General features: G+C 64.9%; 1 protein-coding gene and 1 pseudogene across 1 annotated transcript in view; both read left to right on the top strand.

Annotated features, from left to right (window-relative positions):
• LOC136000911 (adhesion G protein-coupled receptor L1-like) overlaps nucleotides 1–12,928 on the top strand; it is a 36,479-nt gene extending 23,551 nt beyond the window's left edge. Inside the window, 16 exon segments of the mRNA XM_065654910.1 lie at nucleotides 166–371; nucleotides 2,023–2,193; nucleotides 4,116–4,325; nucleotides 5,175–5,395; nucleotides 5,993–6,059; nucleotides 6,431–6,522; nucleotides 7,586–7,754; nucleotides 8,147–8,275; nucleotides 9,098–9,194; nucleotides 9,916–9,995; nucleotides 9,997–10,068; nucleotides 10,896–10,913; nucleotides 11,453–11,542; nucleotides 11,544–11,793; nucleotides 12,061–12,643; nucleotides 12,913–12,928. Coding sequence (XP_065510982.1) covers nucleotides 166–371; nucleotides 2,023–2,193; nucleotides 4,116–4,325; nucleotides 5,175–5,395; nucleotides 5,993–6,059; nucleotides 6,431–6,522; nucleotides 7,586–7,754; nucleotides 8,147–8,275; nucleotides 9,098–9,194; nucleotides 9,916–9,995; nucleotides 9,997–10,068; nucleotides 10,896–10,913; nucleotides 11,453–11,542; nucleotides 11,544–11,793; nucleotides 12,061–12,643; nucleotides 12,913–12,928 — 2,471 coding nt within the window.
• A 9,768-nt stretch (nucleotides 12,929–22,696) lies between these two features.
• LOC136001019 (5S ribosomal RNA) lies at nucleotides 22,697–22,815 on the top strand (annotated as a pseudogene).

The raw sequence follows: 22,815 nt of genomic DNA, 5'->3' as shown, positions 1-22,815 counted from the left end.
GGGGGGGCGGAATTTGGGGTGATTTTGGGGGTCCCAGGAGGGTCTGGAGAGATGCTGGGGATATTTGGGGCAGCTCAGAAGGGTTCGGAGGGTTCCCTGGGGGGAACCGGGGCGGGGGATTTGGAGGAGGATTTTGGGGGGGTCTCTGACAGGTGCCTCCCCCAGGGGTGGTGAAGGTGGTTTTCATCCTGTACAACAACCTGGGGCTGTTCCTGTCGACGGAGAACGCGACGGTGCGGCTGGGGGGGGAGCCGGGCGCCCGCGCCCCCGCCCTGGTCGTCAACTCCCAGGTCATCGCCGCCTCCATCAACAAGGAGTCCAGTCGCGTCTTCCTCATGGACCCCGTGGTCTTCACCCTGCCGCACCTCGAGGTGGGACCCCCGGGACCCCTTTGGGACCCCAACACACCCCCCAGACCCCTGGGACCCCCCAGATTCCCAAGACCCCCCCAGGACCCCTCCCAGACCCCTGGGACCCCCCTAGACCTCCAGGACCATCCCCCCCCCAGGCCCCCAATACACCCCCCAGGCTCCTGGGACCTCCCCAGACCCTCGGGACGCCCCAGGACCCCCACCCAGCCCCAGGGACCCTCCTGGGACTCTCAACCACCCCTTGGGAACCCCCAGCCCTGAGGACCCTTGTGGGACCCTTACCCCATCCCTGGGTCCCCCACAACCCCAGGGACCCTTCTGGGGCCCTCACCCCACCCTTGGGGACCCCCTCAACCCCATGGGCCCTCTTGAGACCCTCACCCCATCCCTGGGACCCCCAAAACCCAGGGACCCACTGTGAACCCTTGGGATCCCCAAGACCCTCAACCCACCCTTCGGACCACCCCCAGCCCTGGGGACCCTCCTGAGACCCTCACCCCACCCTTGGGACCCCCCAAAACCCAGAGACCCTCTTGAGACCCTTACCTCACCCTTGGGACCCCCACAACCCCAGGGACCCTCCTGAGACCCTCACCCCATCCTTGGGATCCCCCAAAACCCAGAGACCCTCCTGAGACCCTCACCCCATCCCTGGGACCCCCCAAAACCCAGGGACCCACTGTGAACCCTTGGGATCCCCAAGACCCTCAACCACCCCTTGGGACCCCCTGAGAGCTCCCTTGGGACCCCCCCAGCCCTGGGGACCCTCCTGAGACCCTCACCCCATCCCTGGGACCCTCCAAAACCCAGAGACCCTCCTGAGACCCTCACCCCATCCCTGGGACCCCCCCAAAACCCAGAGACCCTCTTGAGACCCTTACCTCACCCTTGGGACCCCCACAACCCCAGGGACCCTCCTGAGACCCTCACCCCATCCTTGGGATCCCCCAAAACCCAGAGACCCTCCTGAGACCCTCACCCCATCCCTGGGACCCCCCAAAACCCAGGGACCCACTGTGACTCCTCGTGATCCCCAAGACCCTCAACCACCCCTTGGGACCCCCTGAGAGCTCCCTTGGGACCCCCCCAGCCCTGGGGACCCTCCTGAGACCCTCACCCCATCCCTGGGACCCTCCAAAACCCAGAGACCCTCCTGAGACCCTCACCCCATCCCTGGGACCCCCCCAACCCCAGGGACCCTCCTGAGACCCTCACCCCACCCTTGGGACCCCCCCAACCCCAGGGACCCTCCTGAGACCCTCACCCCATGCCTGGGACCCCCCCCAAAACCCAGGGACCCTCCTGGGACCCTCACCCCACCCTTGGGACCCCCCAAAACCCAGGGACCCTCCTGAGACCCTCACCCCACCCTTGGGACCCCCAAAACCCAGGGACCCTCCTGAGACCCTCACCCCACCCTTGGGACCCCCCCCAAAACCCAGGGACCCTCCTGAGACCCTCACCCCATCCCTGGTACCCCCAAAACCCAGGGACCCACTGTGACCCCTCGTGATCCCCAAGACCCTCAACCACCCCTTGGGACCCCCCCCCAACCCCAGGGACCCTCTTGACACCCTCACCCCACCCTTGGGACCCCCCCAGCCCCATAGATCCCCCCTTAACCCCCAAAATCCTCACCCCCCCCGCCCAGGCCAAGAACCACTTCAACGCCAACTGCTCGTTCTGGAACTACTCGGAGCGCTCCATGACGGGCCACTGGTCCACGCAGGGCTGCCGGCTGCTGGACACCAACGCCACGCACACCTCCTGCGCCTGCAGCCACCTCACCAACTTCGCCGTGCTCATGGCGCACCGCGAGAGCGTGAGGGGACGCGGCACCGCGGCCGGGGGGGGGGCGGCACCGCGGCCCGGCGCTGGGCGGGCGTCTGGGGCGCCCGGCTCAGGGCTCCGAGCGGCGCCAGGGTCGCCTCGGGGAGCGAAAGGGTGCAAAAGTCGCCTCAGGGCTCAAAATGGCGCCAGGATCGCCTCGGGGAGCGAAATGGGGGAAACAAAATTACCTCAGGGCTCAAAATGGCGCCAGAATCGCCTCGGGGAGCGAAATGGCGCCAGAATCACCTCAGGGATCAACATGGGGGAACCAAAATTACCTCAGGGCTCAAAATGGCACCAGAATCACCTCAGGGCTCAAAATGGCGCCAGAATCACCTCAGGGAGCAAAATGGTGCAAAAGTCGCCTCAGGGCTCAAAATGGCGCCAGAATTGCCTCAGGGAGCGAAATGGCGCCAGGATCGCCTCGGGGATCAACATGGGGGAAACAAAATCACCTCAGGGCTCAAAATGGCCACAGAATCACCTCAGGGAGCGAAATGGTGCAAAAATCACCTCAGGGCTCCAAATGGCGCCAGGATCGCTTCGGGGATCAACATGGGGGAAACAAAATTACCTCAGGGCTCAAAATGGCGCCAGAATCGCCTCAGGGAGCAAAATGGCGCCAGAATCACCTCAGGGCTCAAAATGGTGCCAGGATTGCCTCAGGGATTAACATGGGGGAACCAAAATCACCTCAGGGCTCAAAATGGCCACAGAATCACCTCAGGGAGCGAAATGGTGCAAAAATCACCTCAGGGATCAACATGGCGCCAGAATCACCTCAGAGCCGCCATCCCTGGAGGGTTGAACAGATGAGGTTCTTTGGGATATTTTAGTACCGGCGTTGAGTTGTGGTTGGACTCCATGATCCTGAGGGGCTGTTCCAACCTAAATGGTTCTAAGATCACCTCAGGGATCCAAATGGCGCCAGAATCACCTCAGGGCTCAACACGGCGGCACCCAAATTACCTCAGGGCTCAAAATGGCCCCGGGGGCACCAAGGTGGCCTCAAGTTGCGCCAGGGGAGGTTGAGGTTGGAAATCAGGAAAAAAATTATTCAGGGAAAGGGCTGAGGTTCTCAGGGGTGTGGGTTAATGGTTGGACTCAATGATCTTGAGGGGCTTTTCCAACCAAATTGATTCTAAGATCAGCTCAGGGCTCAAAATGGCCCCAGAATCACCTCAGGGATTCAACACGGCGGCCCCAGGGCCACAAAATCACCTCAAAACACAAAGTATCTGCCCCAGGGGGACCAAGATCCCCTCAGGGCTCAACGTGGTGGCGCCAAGATCATCTTAGGGGTCAAAATGTTGGCCATGGGGCATAAAATCACCTCAAAACACAAAATGGAGGCCCCAGGGGCGCCAGAATCACCTCAGGGCCCAAAATGGCGCCAGAATCACCTCAGGGCTCCAAATGGCGCCAGAATCACCTCAGGGATCAAAACGGTGGCACCAGGGGCACCAAGATCATCTCAAAACACGAAATGGCGCTAAAACCACCTCAAAACACAAAGTGGCGGCCCCAGGGGCACCAGAATCACCTCAGGGCTCCAAATGGCGCCAGAATCACCTCAGGGCTCCGATGGCGGCCCCAGGGCTGTTGGGATCACCTCACGCCAAGAAAAACCTTGAGGAGCTGCAGCGAGTTCAGAGGAGGGAACGGAGCTGGGGAAGGGGCTGGAGAAGGAGGCTGAGGGTGGAAATTTGGGGTGATTTCTTCCCCAAAGGGCTGTGGGGCGTTGGAACAGGCTGCCCAGGGCAGTGCTGGAGCCGCCATCCCCGGAGGGGTGAACGGAGGAGGCTCTTGGGGACATTTTAGCGCCGGGGTCGGGTTATGGTTGGGCTCAATAATCTTGAGGGTCTTTCCCACCCAAAGCGGTTCGCCGACTCTTTTTTTGTTGTGTGTTGGCAGTACCAGGGGCGGCTGAACGAGGTGCTGCTGTCGGTGATCTCCTGGGTGGGCATCGTGGTGGCCCTGGTGTGCCTGGGCGTCTGCATCTCGGCGTTCTGCTGCCTGCGGGGGCTGCCGTCCGACCGCACCACCATCCACAAGAACCTCTGCATCAGCCTCTTCCTCGCCGAGCTCGTCTTCCTCGTCGGCATCGATAAGACTCAGTACCAGGTCTGGGGGCTCCTGAGACCCCCCTGGGACCCCCCCATGGCACCTCTGGGACCCCCCCATAGCACCTCTGGGACCCCCCGTGCCCCCCATGGCACCCCTGTTACCTTCCTGTGCCTCCCATGGCACCCCCAGGACCCCCTGTGCCCCCCATGGTACCCCTGGGACCCCCTGTGCCCCCCATGGCACCCCTGTTACCTTCTTGTTCCCCCCATGGCACCTCCAGGACCCCCTGTGCCCCCCATGGTACCCGTGGGACCCCCCGTGCCCCCCATGGCGCCCCTGTTACCTTCTTGTTCCCCCCATAGCACCTCTGGGACCCCCCGTGCCCCCCATGGCACCCCCAGGACCCCCTGTGCCCCCCATGGCGCCCCTGTTACCTTCCTGTGCCCCCCATGGCACCTCTGGGACCCCCTGTGTCCCCCATGGCACCCTCAGGACCCCCTGTGCCCCCTATGGCACCTCTGGGACCCCCCGTGCCCCCCATGGCACCCCCAGGACCCCCTGTGCCCCCCATGGCACCCCTGTTACCTTCCTGTGCCCCCCATGGCACCCCCGTGCCCCCCCACGGCACCCCTGTTACCTTCCTGTGCCCCCCATGGGACCCCCAAGACCCCCTATGCCCCCCATAGCACCCTGGGACCCCCTGTGCCCCCCATGGCACCCCTGGGACTCTCTTGGGACCCCTTGGACCCCCCTGCCCCCTCACTGCAGGGTCCCTGCAGGTGGCCTGTCCCATCATTAGGGGACCTCACCCCCCTGTCCCCCTTGTCCCCCCCACCATGTCCCTGTCCCATCATTAGGGGGTCCCCACACCATATTGTCCCCCCCATGACGTCCCTGTCCCCGCAGGTGGCCTGTCCCATCTTTGCGGGGCTGCTGCACTACTTCTTCCTGGCGTCGTTCTCGTGGCTGTGCCTGGAGGGCGTGCACCTCTACCTGCTGCTGCTCGAGGTCTTCGAGAGCGACCTGTCCCGCCGCAAGTACTACTACGCCGGCGGCTACTGCTTCCCCGCCGTCGTGGTGGCCGTGGCCGCCGCCGTGGACCACCGCAGCTACGGCACCGACCAGGCGTGAGCGGGGGGCGGGGCCTGGGCCCTGGGGGCGGAGCTTGAGCATGGGGGCGGGGCTTGAGCATGGGGGCGGGGCTTGAGGCCTGGGGGCGGGGCCTGAGCATGTGGGGTGGGGCTTGAGCCCTGGGGGCGGGGCCTGAGCATGGGGGGTGGGGCTTGAGCCCTGGGGGCGGGGCCTGAGCATGGGGGGTGGGGCTTGAGCCCTGGGGGTGGAGCTTGAGCCCTGGGGGTGGAGCCTGAGCCCTGGGGGCGGAGCTTTTCTCACTGTCATGGTGGCCATGGGTGCAGCTGTGGGCATTGACTGGTGTGAATGGAGGGGTCTGGGGGCGGGGCTTGAGCCCTGGGGGCGGGGCCTGAGCCCTGGGGGCGGGGCCTGAGCCCTGAGAGCAGAGCCTGAGCCCTGGGGGCGGAGCCTTAGCCCTGGGGGTGGGGCTTGAGCCCTGGGGGCGGGGCTTCCCCCCTATTGTTGTTGTGAAGGGGCGGGGCTTGGGCTTTGGGGGCAGGACCTCAGCCCTGGGGGCGGAGCCTGAGCCCTCCCTGGGGGCGTGGCCTCCCAGCAGGGAGGGGCGTGGCTCCCTGACGCCCCGCCCACCGCAGGTGCTGGCTGCGTGTGGACAATTATTTCATCTGGAGCTTCATCGGGCCCGTGGCCTTTGTCATCCTGGTACGGGGGGGTCCCGCCGTGGGGTGGGGGTCCTGGGGGTCCTGCCAAGACTCTGGGGTTCTGGGGGTCCAGCTGTGGAGCAGGGGGGTCCTGGGGTTTCTGCTGTGGGGTGACGGGGGGTCCTGCTGTGGGTCTGGGGGTGCTGCTGTGGGTTGGGGGTTGCACCGTGGGTCTGGGGGTGCTGCTGTGGATCTGTGAGTCCTGTTGTGGATCTTAGGGTCCCACTGTGGGTCTGGGGGTCCTGTCTGGGTCTGGGGTCACGCTATGGGTCTGAGGGTCCCACCATGGGGCTGGGGGTGCCGCTGTGGGTCCCTCCATGGTGCTGGGGGGGAAAGGGGGTCCCGCCGTGGGGCTGAGGCCGGTCCCCGCAGGTCACGCTGACGTTCCTGCTGGTGACGCTGCACAAGATGCTGCGCAGCTCGGCCGCCCTCAAACCCGACTCCAGCCGCCTCGACAGCATCAAGTGAGGCCCCAAAACGGGGGGAACCCCAACACCGGGACCCCAAAAAGGGACCCCGAGACCCGCCCTCCTAAATGAGGAGGGAGCCCCGAAGCCAGGACCCCCCCATGAGGCCCCAAAACCTGCCCCGGGCTGTAGAACTGCACCGTGGAATGGGGAGAGATCCCCCAAAATTGGGACTCCCTGCGGGACCCCAAAACACAGACATGACCCCCCCAGATTCCCCAAACCCTGTAGCCCCCCAGCTTGGGGGTGCTGGGGCTCCCTGACCCCCCCATCCCTCCCAGGTCATGGGTGCTGTGCCCCCCAACCACCTCATGTCCCCCAGGTTGTGGATGTTGGGGGACCTTGTCTACCCCCCAACCCCTATGACCCCCTAAAATGTGGGTCCTGGGGATTGCTGATCCCCCCATGTCCCCAGTTCATGGGTGCTGGGGGTCCCTGTCCCCCCCATTCACGAGTCCTGGGGGTCCCTGTCCCCCATTCACGAGTCCTGGGGGTCCCTGTCCCCCATTCATGGGCTCTGGGGTCCCTGTCCCCCATTCATGAGTCCTGGGGGTCCCTGTTCCCCATCCACGAGTCCTGGGGGTCCCTGTTCGCCATTGATGAGTCCTGGGGGTCCCTGTCCCCCATTCATGAGTCCTGGGGGTCCCTGTCCCCCCATTCATGGGTGCTGGGGGTCCCTGTCCCACACTGACGAGTCCTGGGGGTCCCTGTCCCCCATTCACGAGTCCTGGGGGTCCCTGTTCCCCATTCACGAGTCCTGGGGGTCCCTGTCCCCCATTCATGGGCTCTGGGGTCCCTGTCCCCCATTCATGGGCTCTGGGGGTCCCTGTTCCCCATTCACGAGTCCTGGGGGTCCCTGTCCCCCCATTCATGGGTGCTGGGGGTCCCTGTCCCACACTGACGAGTCCTGGGGGTCCCTGTCCCCCATTCACGAGTCCTGGGGGTCCCTGTCCCCCATTCACAGGCACTGGGGGTCCCTGTCCCTCATTCCCGGGTCCTGGGGGTCCCTGTCCCCCATTCACAAGTCCTGGGGGTCCCTGTCCCCCCGTTTTCCCCCCAGGTCGTGGGCGCTCGGGGCCATCGCGCTGCTGCTGCTGCTGGGTTTGACCTGGGCCTTCGGCCTCCTCTTCGTCACCCGCGAGTCGGTGCTGACGGCGTCGCTGTTCACGGCCTGCAACGCGCTGCAGGGCACCTTCATCTTCGTCTTCCACTGCGCCCTCCAGAAAAAGGTGGGTGGGGGCACCCAAGGGTGGGGGGGCACCCGGGGGTTGGGGACATGGGGTAGGGGGTCAGCATGGGCACCTTCGTCTTCCTCTGAGCCCCCTGGCAAAAGGTGGGTGGGGGCACCCAGGGGTGGGGGGGGCACCCTGAGGGGCACCCAAGGGTGGGGGGTACGTGGGGCAGGGGGCTCAGGATGGGTGGGGGGATCAGGGGGGGTCTCAGGGATATGGGGGGGGCCCTGGGTGGGGGGTGAACTGCTTGGGGGGGGTCTCAGGGGAACAGGGGGGTGACCCTTGGTGGGTCCCGGGGAGAGAGATGAGTCCTGCAGGGTGGGGGGTGTCCCTTTTGGGGTGTCCCTTTTGGGGTGTCCCCGGGTCCCTGACCCCCCCGGCCCCCCCAGGTGCACCGGGAGCTGAGCAAGTGCCTGCGGCACACGTCCTGCTGCCTGCGCAGCCCCCCCGGCACCTCCCTGGGCGCCCTCAAGACCTCGGCCATCCGCACCAACACCCGCTACTACACCGGCACCCAGGTGGGACCCCGGCCCCCCCAGAACCCCCACAGCACCCCCTGAACCCCCGAGAGTCCCCACAGCACCCCCTGAACCCCCCCTAAAGCCCCCCAGAACCCCCACAGCACCCCCTGAACCCCCGAGAGTCCCCACAGCACCCCCTGAACCCCCTGACCCCCACAGCACCCCCTGAACCCCCCCTAAAGCCCCACAGAACCCCCACAGCACCCCCTGAACTCCCACAGAACCCCCACAGCACCCCCAGAACCCCCTGACCCCCCCAGACCCCCACAGAACCCCCCCAGACCCCCACAGCACCCCCTGAACCCCCACAGCACCCCCAAAACCCCCTGACCCCCCCAGACCCCCACAGCACCCCCTGAACCCCCTGACCCCTCCAGACCCCCACAGCACCCTCTGAACCCCACAGAACCCCCAGCCCTCCCCTGAGCCCCCCATGGCACCCCCTGACCCCCACAGAACCCCCAGAGCACCCCCAGAACCCCCTGACCCCCACAGAACCCCCAGAGCACCCCCAGAACCCCCTGACCCCCACAGAACCCCCCCCAGACCCCCACAGCACCCCCTGAACCCCCACAGCAGCCCCTGATCCCCCCAGAACCCCCTGACCCCACATCACTCCCTGAACCCCCCCCCAGCACCCCCTGATTTCCCCCAGCACCCCCTGACCCCCCCCCAACACCCCCGGCACCCCCAGACTTGCGCCCTGGGGGTGACAGGACCCCACGAGGGGAACGGGCGGGGGTCCCCAGGGTGGGGGTCCCCAGGGTGGGGGTTCCCTGGGATTGTTGGGGGGGGGTCCCAGCTGCGCCCCCTCCCCAGAGCCGGATCCGGAGGATGTGGAACGACACCGTGCGGAAGCAAACGGAGTCCAGCTTCATGGGGGGGGACCTGAACAGCACCCCCACCCTCAACAGAGGTGAGAGAGACCCCCCTGAGACCCCCACCCTTAGCAAGGGTGAGACCCCCCAAGACCTCCCCTGAGCACCCCCAACCTCAACAAGGGTGAGACCCCCCGAGACCCCCACCCTGACCCCCCCACCCTCAACGGAGGTGAGAGGGACCCCCCCGAGCACCCCCAAGACCTCTGACCCCCCCACCCTTAACAGATGTGACACCCCCCCAAAGACCCCCCTGAGACCCCCCTGATTCTTCCAAGTCCCCCCCACCCTCAACAGAGGGGAGACCCCCCCCCCCAAGACCCCCCTCCCAGGGATCCCCCACCCTCAAGTGAGGTGAGACCCCCCCATGACCCCCCCAGACACCCCCAGCCCCCCTTTGACACCCCCCCAGCCCCTCTGAACCCCCCCGGGACCCCCAGAACCTCCCCAGACCCACCCCAGACACCCTGAGCCCCCCCGGGACCCCCTTCAGGACCCCCAAAACCTCCTTGGGACCCCCCCTGAGCCACCCCAGACACCCTGAGCCCCCCCGGGACCCCCTTCAGGAACCCCAAAACCTCCTTGGGACCCCCCCTGAGCCACCCCAGACACCCTGAGCCCCCCCGGGACCCCCTTCAGGACCCCCAAAACCTCCTTGGGACCCCCCCTGAGCCACCCCAGACACCCTGAGCCCCCCCGGGACCCCCTTCAGGACCCCCAAAACCTCCTCGCACCCCCCCTGACCGCCCCTCTCCACAGGGCCCATGGGGAACCACCTGCTGCCCAACCCGGTGCTGCAGCCGCGGGGGGGGTCGGTGCTGCAGCCGCGGGGGGGGTCCAGCCCCCTACAACACCCTCATCGGCGAGTCCGGGGGGTTCGCCCCCGCCTCGCCCCCCCCTTCACCTCCCCAGGTGGGTACGGGGGGGGGCACGACCCCCCAAACCGCCCCGGGACCCCCCAAACCCCCCTGCCCCAAACAAGGGGGGTATGACCCCCCCAAACCCCCCTGCCCCAAACAAGGGGGGACACGACCCCCCCAAACTGCCCCAGGACCCCCCAAACCCCCCTGCCCCAAACAAGGGGGGGTACGACCCCCCAACCGCCCTGGGGACCCCGCAAACCCCCAAACCCCCTGCCCCAACAAGGGGGGGTACGACCCCCCAAACCGCCCTGGGACCCCGCAAACCCCCCAAACCCCCCTGCCCCAAACAAGGGGGAGCACGACCCCCCCAAACCCCCCTGCCCCAAACAAGGGGGACACGACCCCCCCAAACTGCCCCGGGACCCCCAAACCCCCCTGCCCCAACAAGGGGACACGACCCCCCCAAACCGCCCCGGGACCCCCCAAACCCCACACACCTCCCCAATGGGGGTACAGGGCAGGTTTGGGGGGGTCCTGCCCCTGCCCCCCCCCCCCCCCCCACCCCGCACCCCCCAATTTCAGCTCCCACGGGGGGGTGCGGGGGGGGTCTGACTCCCCCCAACCCCCCCTGGACCCCCCCTCACTTTCAGCTCCCAGTTTGGTACTGGGCGGGGGGGGGGGGGGGAGCCCCACACACCCCCAAAGTGCCCCCCCCACCTTCCCCTCCCCTGGGGGATATGGGGGTTCAGGCCCCCCCGGACCCCAAATCCCGCAGCTCAGGGTGGGGGGCCACGGGGGGGGCTGTGGAGGTTTGGGGGGGGGGTTTGGGGACCCCGGGGGGTCGGGGTCCCCCCCTAATCGCCGCCTCTGTCCCAGGGAGCTTCCGCGACACCAGTAAGTGCCCCCCCGTGTGTGCCCCCCCGTGTGTGCCCCCCCGCGTCCCCCCAGTCCCTTCGTGCCCCCCAAACCCACAGACCCCCCCATCGTGACCCCCCATCCCCTTCGACCCGCAGTCCCCTCGTGTCCCCCCCCTCCCATGCCCCCCCACGTCCCCTTGTGCCCCCCCATCTCTTGCCCCCCCCTATTATGACCCCCCCCTTGTGCCCCCCAAACCCATGGCCCCCCAGTCTCCTTGTGCCCCCCCACTCTCGTGCCCCCCCCATGTCCCCTACTTCCATTGTGCCCCCCCTTGTGCCCCCCCATCTTCTGCCCCCCCATTGTGCCCCCCCCTGTGCCCCCCCATCTTCTGCCCCCCCATTGTGACCCCCCCTTGTGCCCCCCAAACCCATGTCCCCCCCCCAGCCTCTTTGCGCCCCCCCGACTCCTGTGCCCCCCCCACTCTTGTGCCCCCCCATTTTGCCCCCCGGCTCCTCTCATTCCCCCCCCTTGTGGCCCCCCCCCCATTTCCCCCCACTGACCCCCCCTCCCCGCAGAGCCCCCCCCGGGCGGCCCCCGCGACCCCCCCGGAGCCGCTTCCCCTCAACGGCAACTTCAACAACAGCTACAGCCTGCGGGGGGGGCCCGAGGGCGGGGGGGGCGCCCGGGGGGGCCGGGGGGCGCGGGCCCCCCGCCGAGGGCCGCCGGGGCCCCCCCCCCGACGCGGCGGCGCTGGAGAAGATGATCATCTCGGAGCTGGTGCACAACAACCTGCGCGGGGGGGGCGCGCACGCCGGGGGGGGGCCGCACGGCGGGGGGGGGCCCCGCGCACCCCCCGCCCCCCCCGCCCCCCCCGCCCCCCGCCGAGCCCCCCCGGCGCCCCCGAGCTGGGACTCCTGTACCAAGAGCTGACGCGAGCGCAGGGGGGCTGGGACCCCCCCCCCGACCCCCCCCGGCACCCCCCCCCCGCCGCGGGACTATCCCGACAGCAGCCCCGAGCTGCCCCCCCCCGCGCCCCCGTATCTCGGGGGGGGCCCCCCCGCGTGCCCCCCCCCGCCCGGCGCCACAGCCCCGAGGCTTTCGGGGGGGGCCCGAGGGCCGGGGGGGGCCGAGCCCGACGGGCAGATGCAGCTGGTGACCAGCCTGTGACCCCCCCGCGCACCAGGGTTTGCACGAGGGACCCGCCCCGGGGGGGGGAGCGGCTGCGGAACGGGGGCCGGCCTTGCGGGGGGGGCGGCCTCGCACGAGGAGCCGGCCTCAAGCCAAGACCCGGCCTCGCACGAGGATCTGGACTTGTGCAAGAAACCGGCTTCGCGTCAGGACCCGGCCTTGCACAAGGATCTGGACTTGTGCAAGAACCCGGCTTCATGTGAGGATCCGGACTTGTGCAAGAAACCGGCTTCGCGTGAGGACCCGGCCTCGCACGAGGATCTGGACTTGTGCAAGAACCCGGTGTCTTGTGAGGACCTGGCCTTGCATGAGGATCCGGACTTGTGCAAGAAACTGGCTTCGCACGAGGACCCGGCCTTGCACGAGGACCCGGCCTTGCACGAGGATCCAGCCTTGCACGAGGGCTCAGCCTTGCACCAGGGGCCGTTCTCACACAAGGACCTCACTTTGCACGAGGCCCCAGCCTCGCACGTCGTCCTCCCCTCACACGAGGGCCCGGCCTTGCACGAGGGCGCAGCCTCACCTGGAGACCGAGCTTTGCACGAGGACTCAGTGTCGCACGAGACCCGCCCTCCCACGTCAGCCCGGCCTTGCACGAGGACCCGGCCTTGCACGAGGACGCAGCCTCGCACGAGGGCCCCTCCCTGCCCCCCCCAGCTGGACATGGGCCCCTTGTGTCAACACGAGGCTCCTCGTGCCCCCCCCCCAAAAAAACCACTGGACCTGGGGGGGACGGGGGCTCCTCGTGCCCCCCACCCTGGACATGTGGGGGTGGGGGGGACACGGCCCCATTTTGAGGGGGGGGGCCCCACCAAAAGCCATCGGGGGGCCCCCGTGTCCTTGGCAGCACCGAGCCGGGGTGAGGAGGGGGGGGCTGAACCCCCCAAAACTGAGGGGCCCCCCCCCAAAGTGGGGACCCCCCCCCCCGGCCGACACTTTTGTTGCCAAAAACCCCCACATTCCCCCCAAAAAAGAGACACATTTTCCTTGTAATATAGATGTAAATGGACCAGCCCCCCCCACCCGTGGAAACTGAGGCACGGGGGGGTTCTTCCCCCCCCCCAACCCGGGGGTCCCCCCATCCCGGCGGGGCCCCCCCTGGAAGCACAAGCGCCCCCCCCAGCTTGGGGGGGCCTCGCCGCGCTGTACATAGGGATGGGGGGACCCCCGGGAATGAACCCCAAAAATGGAGGGGGGGGGGCAAAGGGACAAGGACCCCCCTGCCCCTCCCCCCAGGCTTGGGGACCCCCCCCCTGGGATCTGGGGACCCTCGCCCAAGTTTTGGGAACCCCCCCCCAAGAGGGGGCCCCCCCCATATTTTGGGGACCCCCCCCCCCAGGGCTTCAGGATCCCCCCCTGGGATCTGGGGAACCCTCCCCAAGTTTTGGGGACCCCCCTGGGCTCTGCAGATCCCCCTGAATTTGGGGACTCCCCCCCCCAGGGCTTCGGGATCCCCCCCTTGGGATCTGGGGAACCCCCCAAAGTTTTGGGGATCCCTCCCCCCCAGACTTTGGGGGACCCCCCCCCAGTATTTACACACCCCCCCCATATTTTGGGGACCCCCTCAAGCCCCCAGTCAGGGGGGGACACATGGGGGCCCAGCCGCCCCCCCCAGGTTTGGGGTGCCCCTCCCTTATCCCAGGGCAGGGGGGACACCCCACAACCCACCGGCCACTTGGGGACCCCCACATTTGGGGGGGAGGGGAATTTCCCCCTCCCCCCTGGATCTTGGGGTCCCTCCCCTCCCCCCACCCCGGGTTTGGGGGGGGCCCCTTTCCCCTCCCCCCCCCCCCCCCAAAATTCTGCCAAACCAACTTTGGGTCGAGTGCGTCAAACCAACGAAAGCGGAGGAACCGCAGGGGACAGCGGGGCCACCAAAGGCCACCATGGGGCCACCACAGGGCCAGCGAGACGGCCGGGGCCACCACTGGGCCACCGAGGCCACCGTGGGGCCACCACAGGGACCAGGGGACAGCCAGGGCCACCATGGGGACACCAGGGCCACCGAAGGGACAGCCAGGGCCGCCGGGGCCACCGCAGGGGTGGCCGTGGCCACTGGCGACATGAGCAGGGTCACCGTGGGGTCAGGGCCACCACAGGGACGGTCGGGGCCACCGTGGGGTCAAGGCCACCACGGGGTCAGGGTCACCACGGGGTCAAGGCCACCGTGGGGACGGTCGCGGACGGGAACCAATAAAGGTGACACCAGTTCTTGGAACCGGGTCGGAGCCGCCGGGTCTGTCTGGCGGGGGGGACACGGGGGACCTGGAGGGGACATGGGGGGTGACACGGGGTGGGGGGGACATGGGGGGTGACACGGGGTGGGGGGGACACAGGGGGACCTGGAGGGGACATGGGGGGTGACACGGGGTGGGGGGGACACAGGGGGACCTGGAGGGGACATGGGGGGTGACACGGGGTGGGGGGGACATGGGGGGTGACACGGGGTGGGGGGACACAGGGGGACCTGGAGGGGACATGGGGGGTGACAGGGGGTGGGGGGGACACATGGGACATGGTGGGGACATGGGGGGTGACAGGGGGTGGGGGGGACATGGGGGGTGACACGGGGCGGGGGGGACACGAGGGGACCTGGGGGGTGACAGGGGGTGGGGGGGACACGAGGGGACCTGGAGGGGACATGGGGGGTGACACGGGGTGGGGGGGACATGGGGGGTGATACGGGGTGGGGGGGACACAGGGGGACCTGGAGGGGACATGGGGGGTGACACGGGGTGGGGGGACACAGGGGGACCTGGAGGGGACATGGGGGGTGACACGGGGTGGGGGGGACATGGGGGGTGATACGGGGTGGGGGGGACACAGGGGGACCTGGAGGGGACATGGGGGGTGACACGGGGTGGGGGGGACACAGGGGGACCTGGAGGGGACATGGGGGGTGACACGGGGTGGGGGGGACACAGGGGGACCTGGAGGGGACATGAGGGGTGACAGGGGGTGGGGGAGACATGTGGGGTGACACGGGGTGGGGGGACACAGGGGGACCTGGAGGGGACATGGGGGGTGACACAGGGTGGGGGGGACACGAGGGGACCTGGAGGGGACATGGGGGGTGACACGGGGTGGGGGGGACACGAGGGGACCTGGAGGGGACATGGGGGGTGACACGGGGCGGGGGGGACACGAGAGAGGCCAGAAATGACGCCGTCACCTCACGGCTGAAGGCCGCCGCGGTTCGGGTTCCTTTTCCGTTGTTTTTTGGTAAGAAAACCCAGGTGTTTTAGCGAGAAGAGCCGCGCTTAAGCCGGGCTTAGCGGCGCCAGCAGCAGAGGGAGCGCAGGGCCCGGCAGCGCCTCGGCTGCCGCGACTTGGCGCTGAGGAGGAGGACGGTCTGAGCGGCCAGGGCGCGCGTGGAGGGGTCGGCGTCCTGCTCCAGCGTCCGGAGGGCTGCAGGGACACAAACGGAGCCCAGCTGAGCCCCCCGCGTCTGCAGAGCCCCCCCCCGCCGGCCCGGAGAGAGCGGCTGCGCAGGGAGGCCCAAAATCGGCCAATTCGCCAAGTGGTTTGGCTGGGAAAGCCCCGCGAGGTCGTGGAGGCCATTAACCCAGCGCTAAAATGGCCCCAAGAACCTCAAAACGGCCCCAAGAGCCTCCTCCGTTCACCCCTCCGGGGATGGCGGCTCCAGCACTGCCCTGGGCAGCCTGTTCCAACGCCCCACAGCCCTTTGGGGAAGAAATCACCCCAAATTTCCACCCTCAGCCTCCTTCTCCAGCCCCTTCCCCAGCTCCGTTCCCTCCTCTGAACTCGCTGCAGCTCCTCAAGGTTTTTCTTGGCGTGAGGTGATCCCAACAGCCCTGGGGCCGCCATCGGAGCCCTGAGGTGATTCTGGCGCCATTTGGAGCCCTGAGGTGATTCTGGTGCCCCTGGGGCCAACATTTTGTGTTTTGAGGTGGTTTTAGCGCCATTTCGTGTTTTGAGATGATCTTGGTGCCCCTGGTGCCGCCGTTTGGATCCCTGAGGTGATTCTGGGGCCGTTTTGATCCCTGAGGTGATTCTGGGGCCATTTTGAGCCCTGAGGTGATTCTGGTGCCCCTGGGGTCACCATTTTGCGTTTTGAGGTGATTTTATGCCCCTTGGCCACCATTTTGACCCCTAAGATGATCTTGGCGCCACCACGTTGAGCCCTGAGGGGATCTTGGTGCCCCTGGGGCAGATACTTTGTGTTTTGAGGTGATTTTGTGGCCCTGGGGCCGCCGTGTTGAATCCCTGAGGTGATTCTGGGGCCATTTTGAGCCCTGAGGTGATTTTAGAACCATTTAGGTTGGAACAGCCCCTCAGGATCATGGAGTCCAACCACAACCCAACCCCGGTACTAAAATATCCCAAAGAACCTCATCTGTTCAACCCTCCAGGGATGGCGGCTCTGAGGTGATTCTGGCGCCATTTGGATCCCTGGGGTGATTCTGAGGCCATTTTGAGCCTTGAGGTGATTTTGGTTCCCCCGTGTTGAGCCCTGAGGTAATTCTGAGGCCCCTGGGGCCGCTATTTTGTGTTTTGAGGTGATTTTGTTGCCCCTGGGGCCACAGTTTTGTGTTTTGAGGTGATTTTAGTGCCATTTTGAGCCCTGAGCTGATTCTGGCGCCACTTTGAGCCCTGAGGTGATTCTGGTGCCCCTGGGGCCACCATTTTGTGTTTTGAGGTGATTTTATGCCCCATGGCCACCGTTTTGAGCCCCAAGATGATCTTTGTGCCGCCATGTAGGGCCCTGAGGTGATTCTGCCACCATTTTGAGCCCTGAGGTGATTCTGGCGCCATTTTGAGCCCTGAGGTGATTTTGGCGCCATGTTGGGCCCTGAGGTGATTCTGGCGCCTCCATGTTGAGCCCTGAGGAGAGCAGGGTGTCTCCCCTCAGCCCCCTTTTCTCCAGCACGGCAGCGCCGCCCTCCCCGCGCCGCACGCCCCGGCCGGCCCCCGCTCACCGCTGCCGATCTCCGCCATCCTCTCCTCGCTCGGGTCCCTCAGGCTCCGCGCGGCCAGACCTGGGCACAGAGTCCCGTCACCCCCTGTTCCCCGCTTCGCCACGGAGCCATTTCGGTTGGAAGAGCCCCTCGAGATCATCGAGCCCATTAACCCAACACTGTCACTAAAACGGCCCCAGGAGCCTCCTCCGTTCACCCCTCCGGGGATGGCGGCTCCAGCACTGCCCTGGGCAGCCTGTTCCAACGCCCCACAGCCCTTTGGGGAAGAAATCACCCCAAATTTCCACCCTCAGCCTCCTTCTCCAGCCCCTTCCCCAGCTCCGTTCCCTCCTCTGAACTCGCTGCAGCTCCTCAAGGTTTTTCTTGGCGTGAGGTGATCCCAACAGCCCTGGGGCCGCCATCGGAGCCCTGAGGTGATTCTGGCGCCATTTTGAGCCCTGAGGTGATTCTGGTGCCCCTGGGGCCAACATTTTGTGTTTTGAGGTGGTTTTAGTGCCATTTCGTGTTTCGAGATGATCTTGGTGCCCCTGGTGCCGCCGTTTTGAGCCCTGAGGTGACTTTGGCGCCATTTTGATCCCTGAGGTGATTCTGGCGCCATTTTGAGCCCTGAGGTGATTCTGGCGCCATTTTGAGCCCTGAGGTGATCTTAGAATCATTTCAGTTGGAAAAGCCCCTGAGGATCATGGGGTCCAACCATAACCCAACTACAGCACTAAACCACATCCCTAAGCACCTCTAAACAACTTTTAAACCCCTGCAGGGATGGCGGCTCCAGCACTGCCCTAGGCAGCCTGTTCCAACGCCCCACAGCCCTTTGGGGAAGAAATCGCCCCAAATTTCCACCCTCAGCCTCCTTCTCCAGCCCCTTCCCCAGCTCCGTTCCCTCCTCTGAACCCGCTCGAGCTCCTCAAGGTTTTTCTTGTGATCTCTGAACTGCCTGAAAGGAGATTGGAACACGGGAAGTGTTGGGCTCTTCTCTCAAGTGACAGGACGAGAGGAAACTGCCTCAAGTTGCACCAGGGGAGGTTTAGATTGGATATTACGAAAAAATTCTTCCCCAAAGGGCTGTGGGGCGTTGGAACAGGCTGCCCAGGGCAGGGCTGGAGCCGCCATCCCCGGAGGGGTGAACAGAGGAGGCTCTTGGGGACGTTTTAGTGCCGGGGTTGGGTTATGGGTGGACTCCATGATCCTCAGTGTCTGTTCCAACCGAAATGATCCTGTGATTCTAAACAGAACCGTCGCCAGCAGCGAGCCCCGGGGACACCACCTGTGACCGGCCGCCAACTGCGCTTGGCTCCGTTCGCCACAACTCTTTTTGCCCTGGGGATCATGGAAAGCCCCCCAGGGAGAACCAGACGAAGGGAGCGAGCAAGGCGGCCGCCATGGCCACGGCGTGCGGGGCACGGGCCGCCAAAACTCACCGCTGAACCTCACGGCCGCCTCTCGCATGCGGGGCTGAGGGTCCTTCAGGTACAGCAGGCTCTGGGTCAGGTATTTGTCCACCATCGTCCTGTCCCGCTCCAGCTGGAGGGAGAACGAGGCCGTGAGCATCAAATCACCCTCCAATTATCAAATCGTTTTGGTGGAAGAGACCCTCGAGGTCATGGAGTCCATTAACCCAACACTAAAACGGCCCCAAGAGCCTCATCCGTTCACCCCTCCGGGGATGGCGGCTCCAGCACTGCCCTGGGCAGCCTGTTCCAACGCCCCACAGCCCTTTGGGGAAGAAATCACCCCAAATTTCCACCCTCAGCCTCCTTCTCCAGCCCCTTCCCCAGCTCCGTTCCCTCCTCTGAACTCGCTGCAGCTCCTCAAGGTTTTTCTTGGCGTGAGGTGATCCCAACAGCCCTGGGGCCGCCATCGGAGCCCTGAGGTGATTCTGGCGCCATTTGGAGCCCTGAGGTGATTCTGGCGCCATTTGGAGCCCTGAGGTCATTCTGGTGCCCCTGGGGCCAACATTTTGTGTTTTGAGGTAATTTTAGTGCCATTTGGAGCCCCGAGGTGATTCTGGTGCCCCTGGGGCAAACACTTTGTGTTTTGAGGTGGTTTTAGTGCCATTTCGTGTTTCGAGATGATCTTGGTGCCCCTGGTGCCACCGTTTTGAGCCCTGAGGTGATTCTGGCGCCATTTTGAGCCCTGAGGTGATTCTGGTGCCACTGGGGCCAACATTCTGTGTTTTGAGGTGATTTTAGTGCCATTTTGTGGTTTGAGGTGATCCCGGTGGCCCTGGTGCCGCCATTTGGAGCCCTGAGGTGATTTTAGTGCCATTTTGCGTTGTGAGGTGATTTTGGTGCCCCTGGGCCCGCCATTTTGCGCCTCAAAGTGATTTTAGTGCCATTTGGATCCCTGAGGCGATTTGGGTGCCTCTAGGGCGGCCAATTTGTGTTTCGGAGTGGGTTTAGTGCCATTTTGAGCCCTGAGGTGATTCTGGGGCCATTTTGAGCCCTGAGGTGATTTTGTTGCCACCATTTTGAGCCCTGAGGTGATTCTGGGGCCATTTTGAGCCCTGAGGTGATTCTGGTGCCATTTTGAGCCCTGAGGTGATTTGGGGCCATTTTGAGCCCTGAGGTGATTCTGGGGCCATTTTGAGCCCTGAGGTGATTTTGTTGCCACCATTTTGAGCCCTGAGGTGATTCTGGGGCCATTTTGAGCCCTGAGGTGATCCTGGGGCCATTTTGAGCCCTGAGGTGATCCTGGGGCCATCATTTTGAGCGCCGAGCTCAGCCTGGGGCTCGTCCTCACCAAGCGCTCTCCAATCCTCCACGTCTGCCGCGTCTGCGCCAGGTGCTTGAGCCATTCCCACCCGAGCAGCTCCGCTATGGCCAGGACGGCGTCCCCGGCGGCCTGAAAGCAGCACAAATATGGGAGATGTCACCAGGGGCCGGGGAAGGGGACGTGGCGTCGGCCCCCTCCTCGTGGCTGTTCTTGGGGTGATCCTGCCCTTGGGGAGCTGGGACGTGGCCCGGACTGAACATCTGGGGCTGTTTTGAGCACATTTGGGGTTCTCTTGGTTACATCTGGGGAGGTTTGGGGCGTACCTGGGCCACTCTTGGGCATATCTGGGGCTCTTTTTGTCATATCTTGGGGGGGAGTGTGGCCATATCTGGGGCTCTTTTGGGCATATATGGATCTCTCTTGGGCATATCTGGGCCTGTCTTTGGTAAATCTGGGGGGTTTGGGGGTATTTCTGGGCCCCTCTTGGGGATGTCTGGGGTTCTCTTGGAAACATCTGGGCCTCTCTTGGGCATATCTACGTCTTTTGGCGGCATATCTGGGTTTTTTGGGGGGGATATCTTGGGCTTTCTTGGGCATATCTGGGTTTTTGGGGGCATATCTGGGTATTTGGGGGTATATCTGGGCCTCTCGGGCGTATTTGGGAGGGGTTTTGGCACATTTGAGGCTCTTTTGGGCACATCTGGGCTTCTCTTGGGCTTATCTGGTCTTTTTTTTTGGCCTTTCTGGGCCTCTCTTGGACACATCTGGGGCTCTTTTTGGCACATCTGGGGCTCTCTTGGGCACATCTGGGGCTCTTTTTGGGCACATCTGGGGCTCTCTTGGCCACAGCCTTTGGGGCCAGGGCTCAAGGCTCCAACCCCTGTCCCCCGCCGCCTTTCTTGGCGTCCACGCCAACCCGCACCTCGGCCACGGCATCCGCCGGGTCGCTCATCCGCAGGAAGAGCGGGAGCAGCACCCGCCGCGCGTATCTCCTCATCCTCCGCTGACCGTACCACGCCACGGACCCCAGCAGCTCGGTGAAGAAGAGGATGGAGAGCTCTCGCAGCTCCCTGGAATCCTGGCAAGAAAGGGTTGAAGGGTCAGATTTCCAAAAAAAAAAAAATAACATCTCCGGGGGTCAGGTTTCGCAGCGGGGGAGCCGTCCCAGCGAAGGGGATCCTGCTTGCGGCGTCAACCCGTCCGCGGGTTCTATCAGCCTTACGTCGTCAAAGAGGGGACGGAGCTTCCTCACTACCCGCACAACGATGGAGTTGGTCCTTGTGTTCAGGTGGCGCACCATGTTTCGGAAGAAGACCAGGGCCTTCGTCCTGATGTCTACGTTGCTGTGGTTGAGCATCCCCGTGAGGCACGGCATGAGGGCCTGCAGTTTTCTCGCCTGTAGGAAGAAAAGTTTGGTGTTTTTTTGTGGTGAAACAGGCAAAGGGAGCCCTGGCCAAAAAAAAAGCGCCAGTCGCTGAGCATCGGCGTCGTGGCACAGGAGTCCCTGTGGGAGGTGGCAGCCACGGTGGCCGCCCTGCTCACCGTGTCAGGTCTTTCTGACAACATGACGAGGCCGTCGAGAAACAGGCAAGCCGTCACCGTGTTCGGGTGCCCCTTACAGTAACTCCCGACGTCGTCGTCCTCGTCATCAGAATCCTCCGACCAAAATTCATGGGGCCCCATCGACTGAAGCAAAAGCAGCAGTGAGATAACGGCGGAGTGATCGCCCCGAAGGTGATCGAGGCGGGTTTTTCGGTAACTCACATCCAAGGAGTGGGTGCAGGCCCGGTCGGCGGCCAAGGCGATCAGCTTGTACAACGGTTTGGTTTGGAGTTTGCTGAGGAACAGCTTTATGATCTTCTCCAGGGTGTGGGGCGTGGACAACATCACCTCCCACATGGCCATGCTGGTGCTGCAAGGCAGAGCGCTCCGTCAGCGGGGCGGCCGCGGCCGTTGGGGTCGGCGAATCATCGAATCACCAAATCGCAGAATCATTTAGGTTGGAAAAGACCATCGAGGTCATCAAGTCCAACCGTTAACTCAACCCCAGCACTAAAATGTCCCCAAGAGCCTCCTCCGTTCACCCCTCCGGGGATGGCGGCTCCAGCACTGCCCTGGGCAGCCTGTTCCAACGCCCCACAGCCCTTTGGGGAAGAAATCACCCCAAATTTCCACCCTCAGCCTCCTTCTCCAGCCCCTTCCCCAGCTCCATTCCCTCCTCTGAACTCGCTGCAGCTCCTCAAGGTTTTTCTTGGCGTGAGGTGATCCCAACAGCCCTGGGGCCGCCATCGGAGCCCTGAGCTGATTCTGGCGCCATTTTGAGCCCTGAGGTGATTCTGGTGCCACTGAGGCCCCATTTTGAGCCCTGGCTGGTGTGGCTGACCCCCGCCAGAGCTGGCAAGTGTGGTGAGATGGAGGCTCCTGCTCCTCAGGATTGTCCTGCAGTTTCCCTTGGCTCTGGCGGCCACGCTGAGCAAGCCCTCGTGGCTTCTGTGGCCCGTACCTGTCTCCTGCCGGCGCGTCCTCCAGCAGCGTCATGACCACCTCCTCAGGGCTCCTGTCGGCCATGAGGAGGAGCAGGGTCTCCACGCTGCACCGGGCTGGCGCCACGTTGATGCTCTCCAGGTTCTCACGGATGCATTTCGTGAGCTCCGGCACCTGGAGGGGGACGCCGTTGAGGACGGCGGCGGCCAGTTCCTCAGCCGCCCTTTCCGTCCCTCTCTGACGCCTTAAAAAGGGCAAGTGTGGAGTGTTGCATGTGGGCAGGAACAGCCCCGGGTTCCAGTGTCAGTTGGGGAACGACCCGTTGGAGCGGTGAAACGGGACCTGGGGGTCCTGGGGACAGCAGGGTGACCACGTAAAAAGGGTTTAGTTCAGATACTGTCAGGATATGCTTGGGGAACATATATATATATATTTTTATATATATATATAATTTTTATATATATATATATATATATATATATAAAAATATATATATACAGCCATAGCACCCTGAGAACGCCCGATCCTGTCTGATCTCGGAAGCTAAGCAGGGTCGGGCCCGGTTAGTGCTTGGATGGGTGACCAGCTGGGAACACCGGGTGCTGTGGCTG

The sequence above is a fragment of the Caloenas nicobarica genome, chromosome 36 (genome assembly GCF_036013445.1).
Source record: "Caloenas nicobarica isolate bCalNic1 chromosome 36, bCalNic1.hap1, whole genome shotgun sequence".
NCBI lineage: Eukaryota > Metazoa > Chordata > Aves > Columbiformes > Columbidae > Caloenas > Caloenas nicobarica.
The sequence above is the reverse complement of the archived record's forward strand: the minus strand, read 5'-3'. Positions and strand labels throughout refer to the sequence as shown.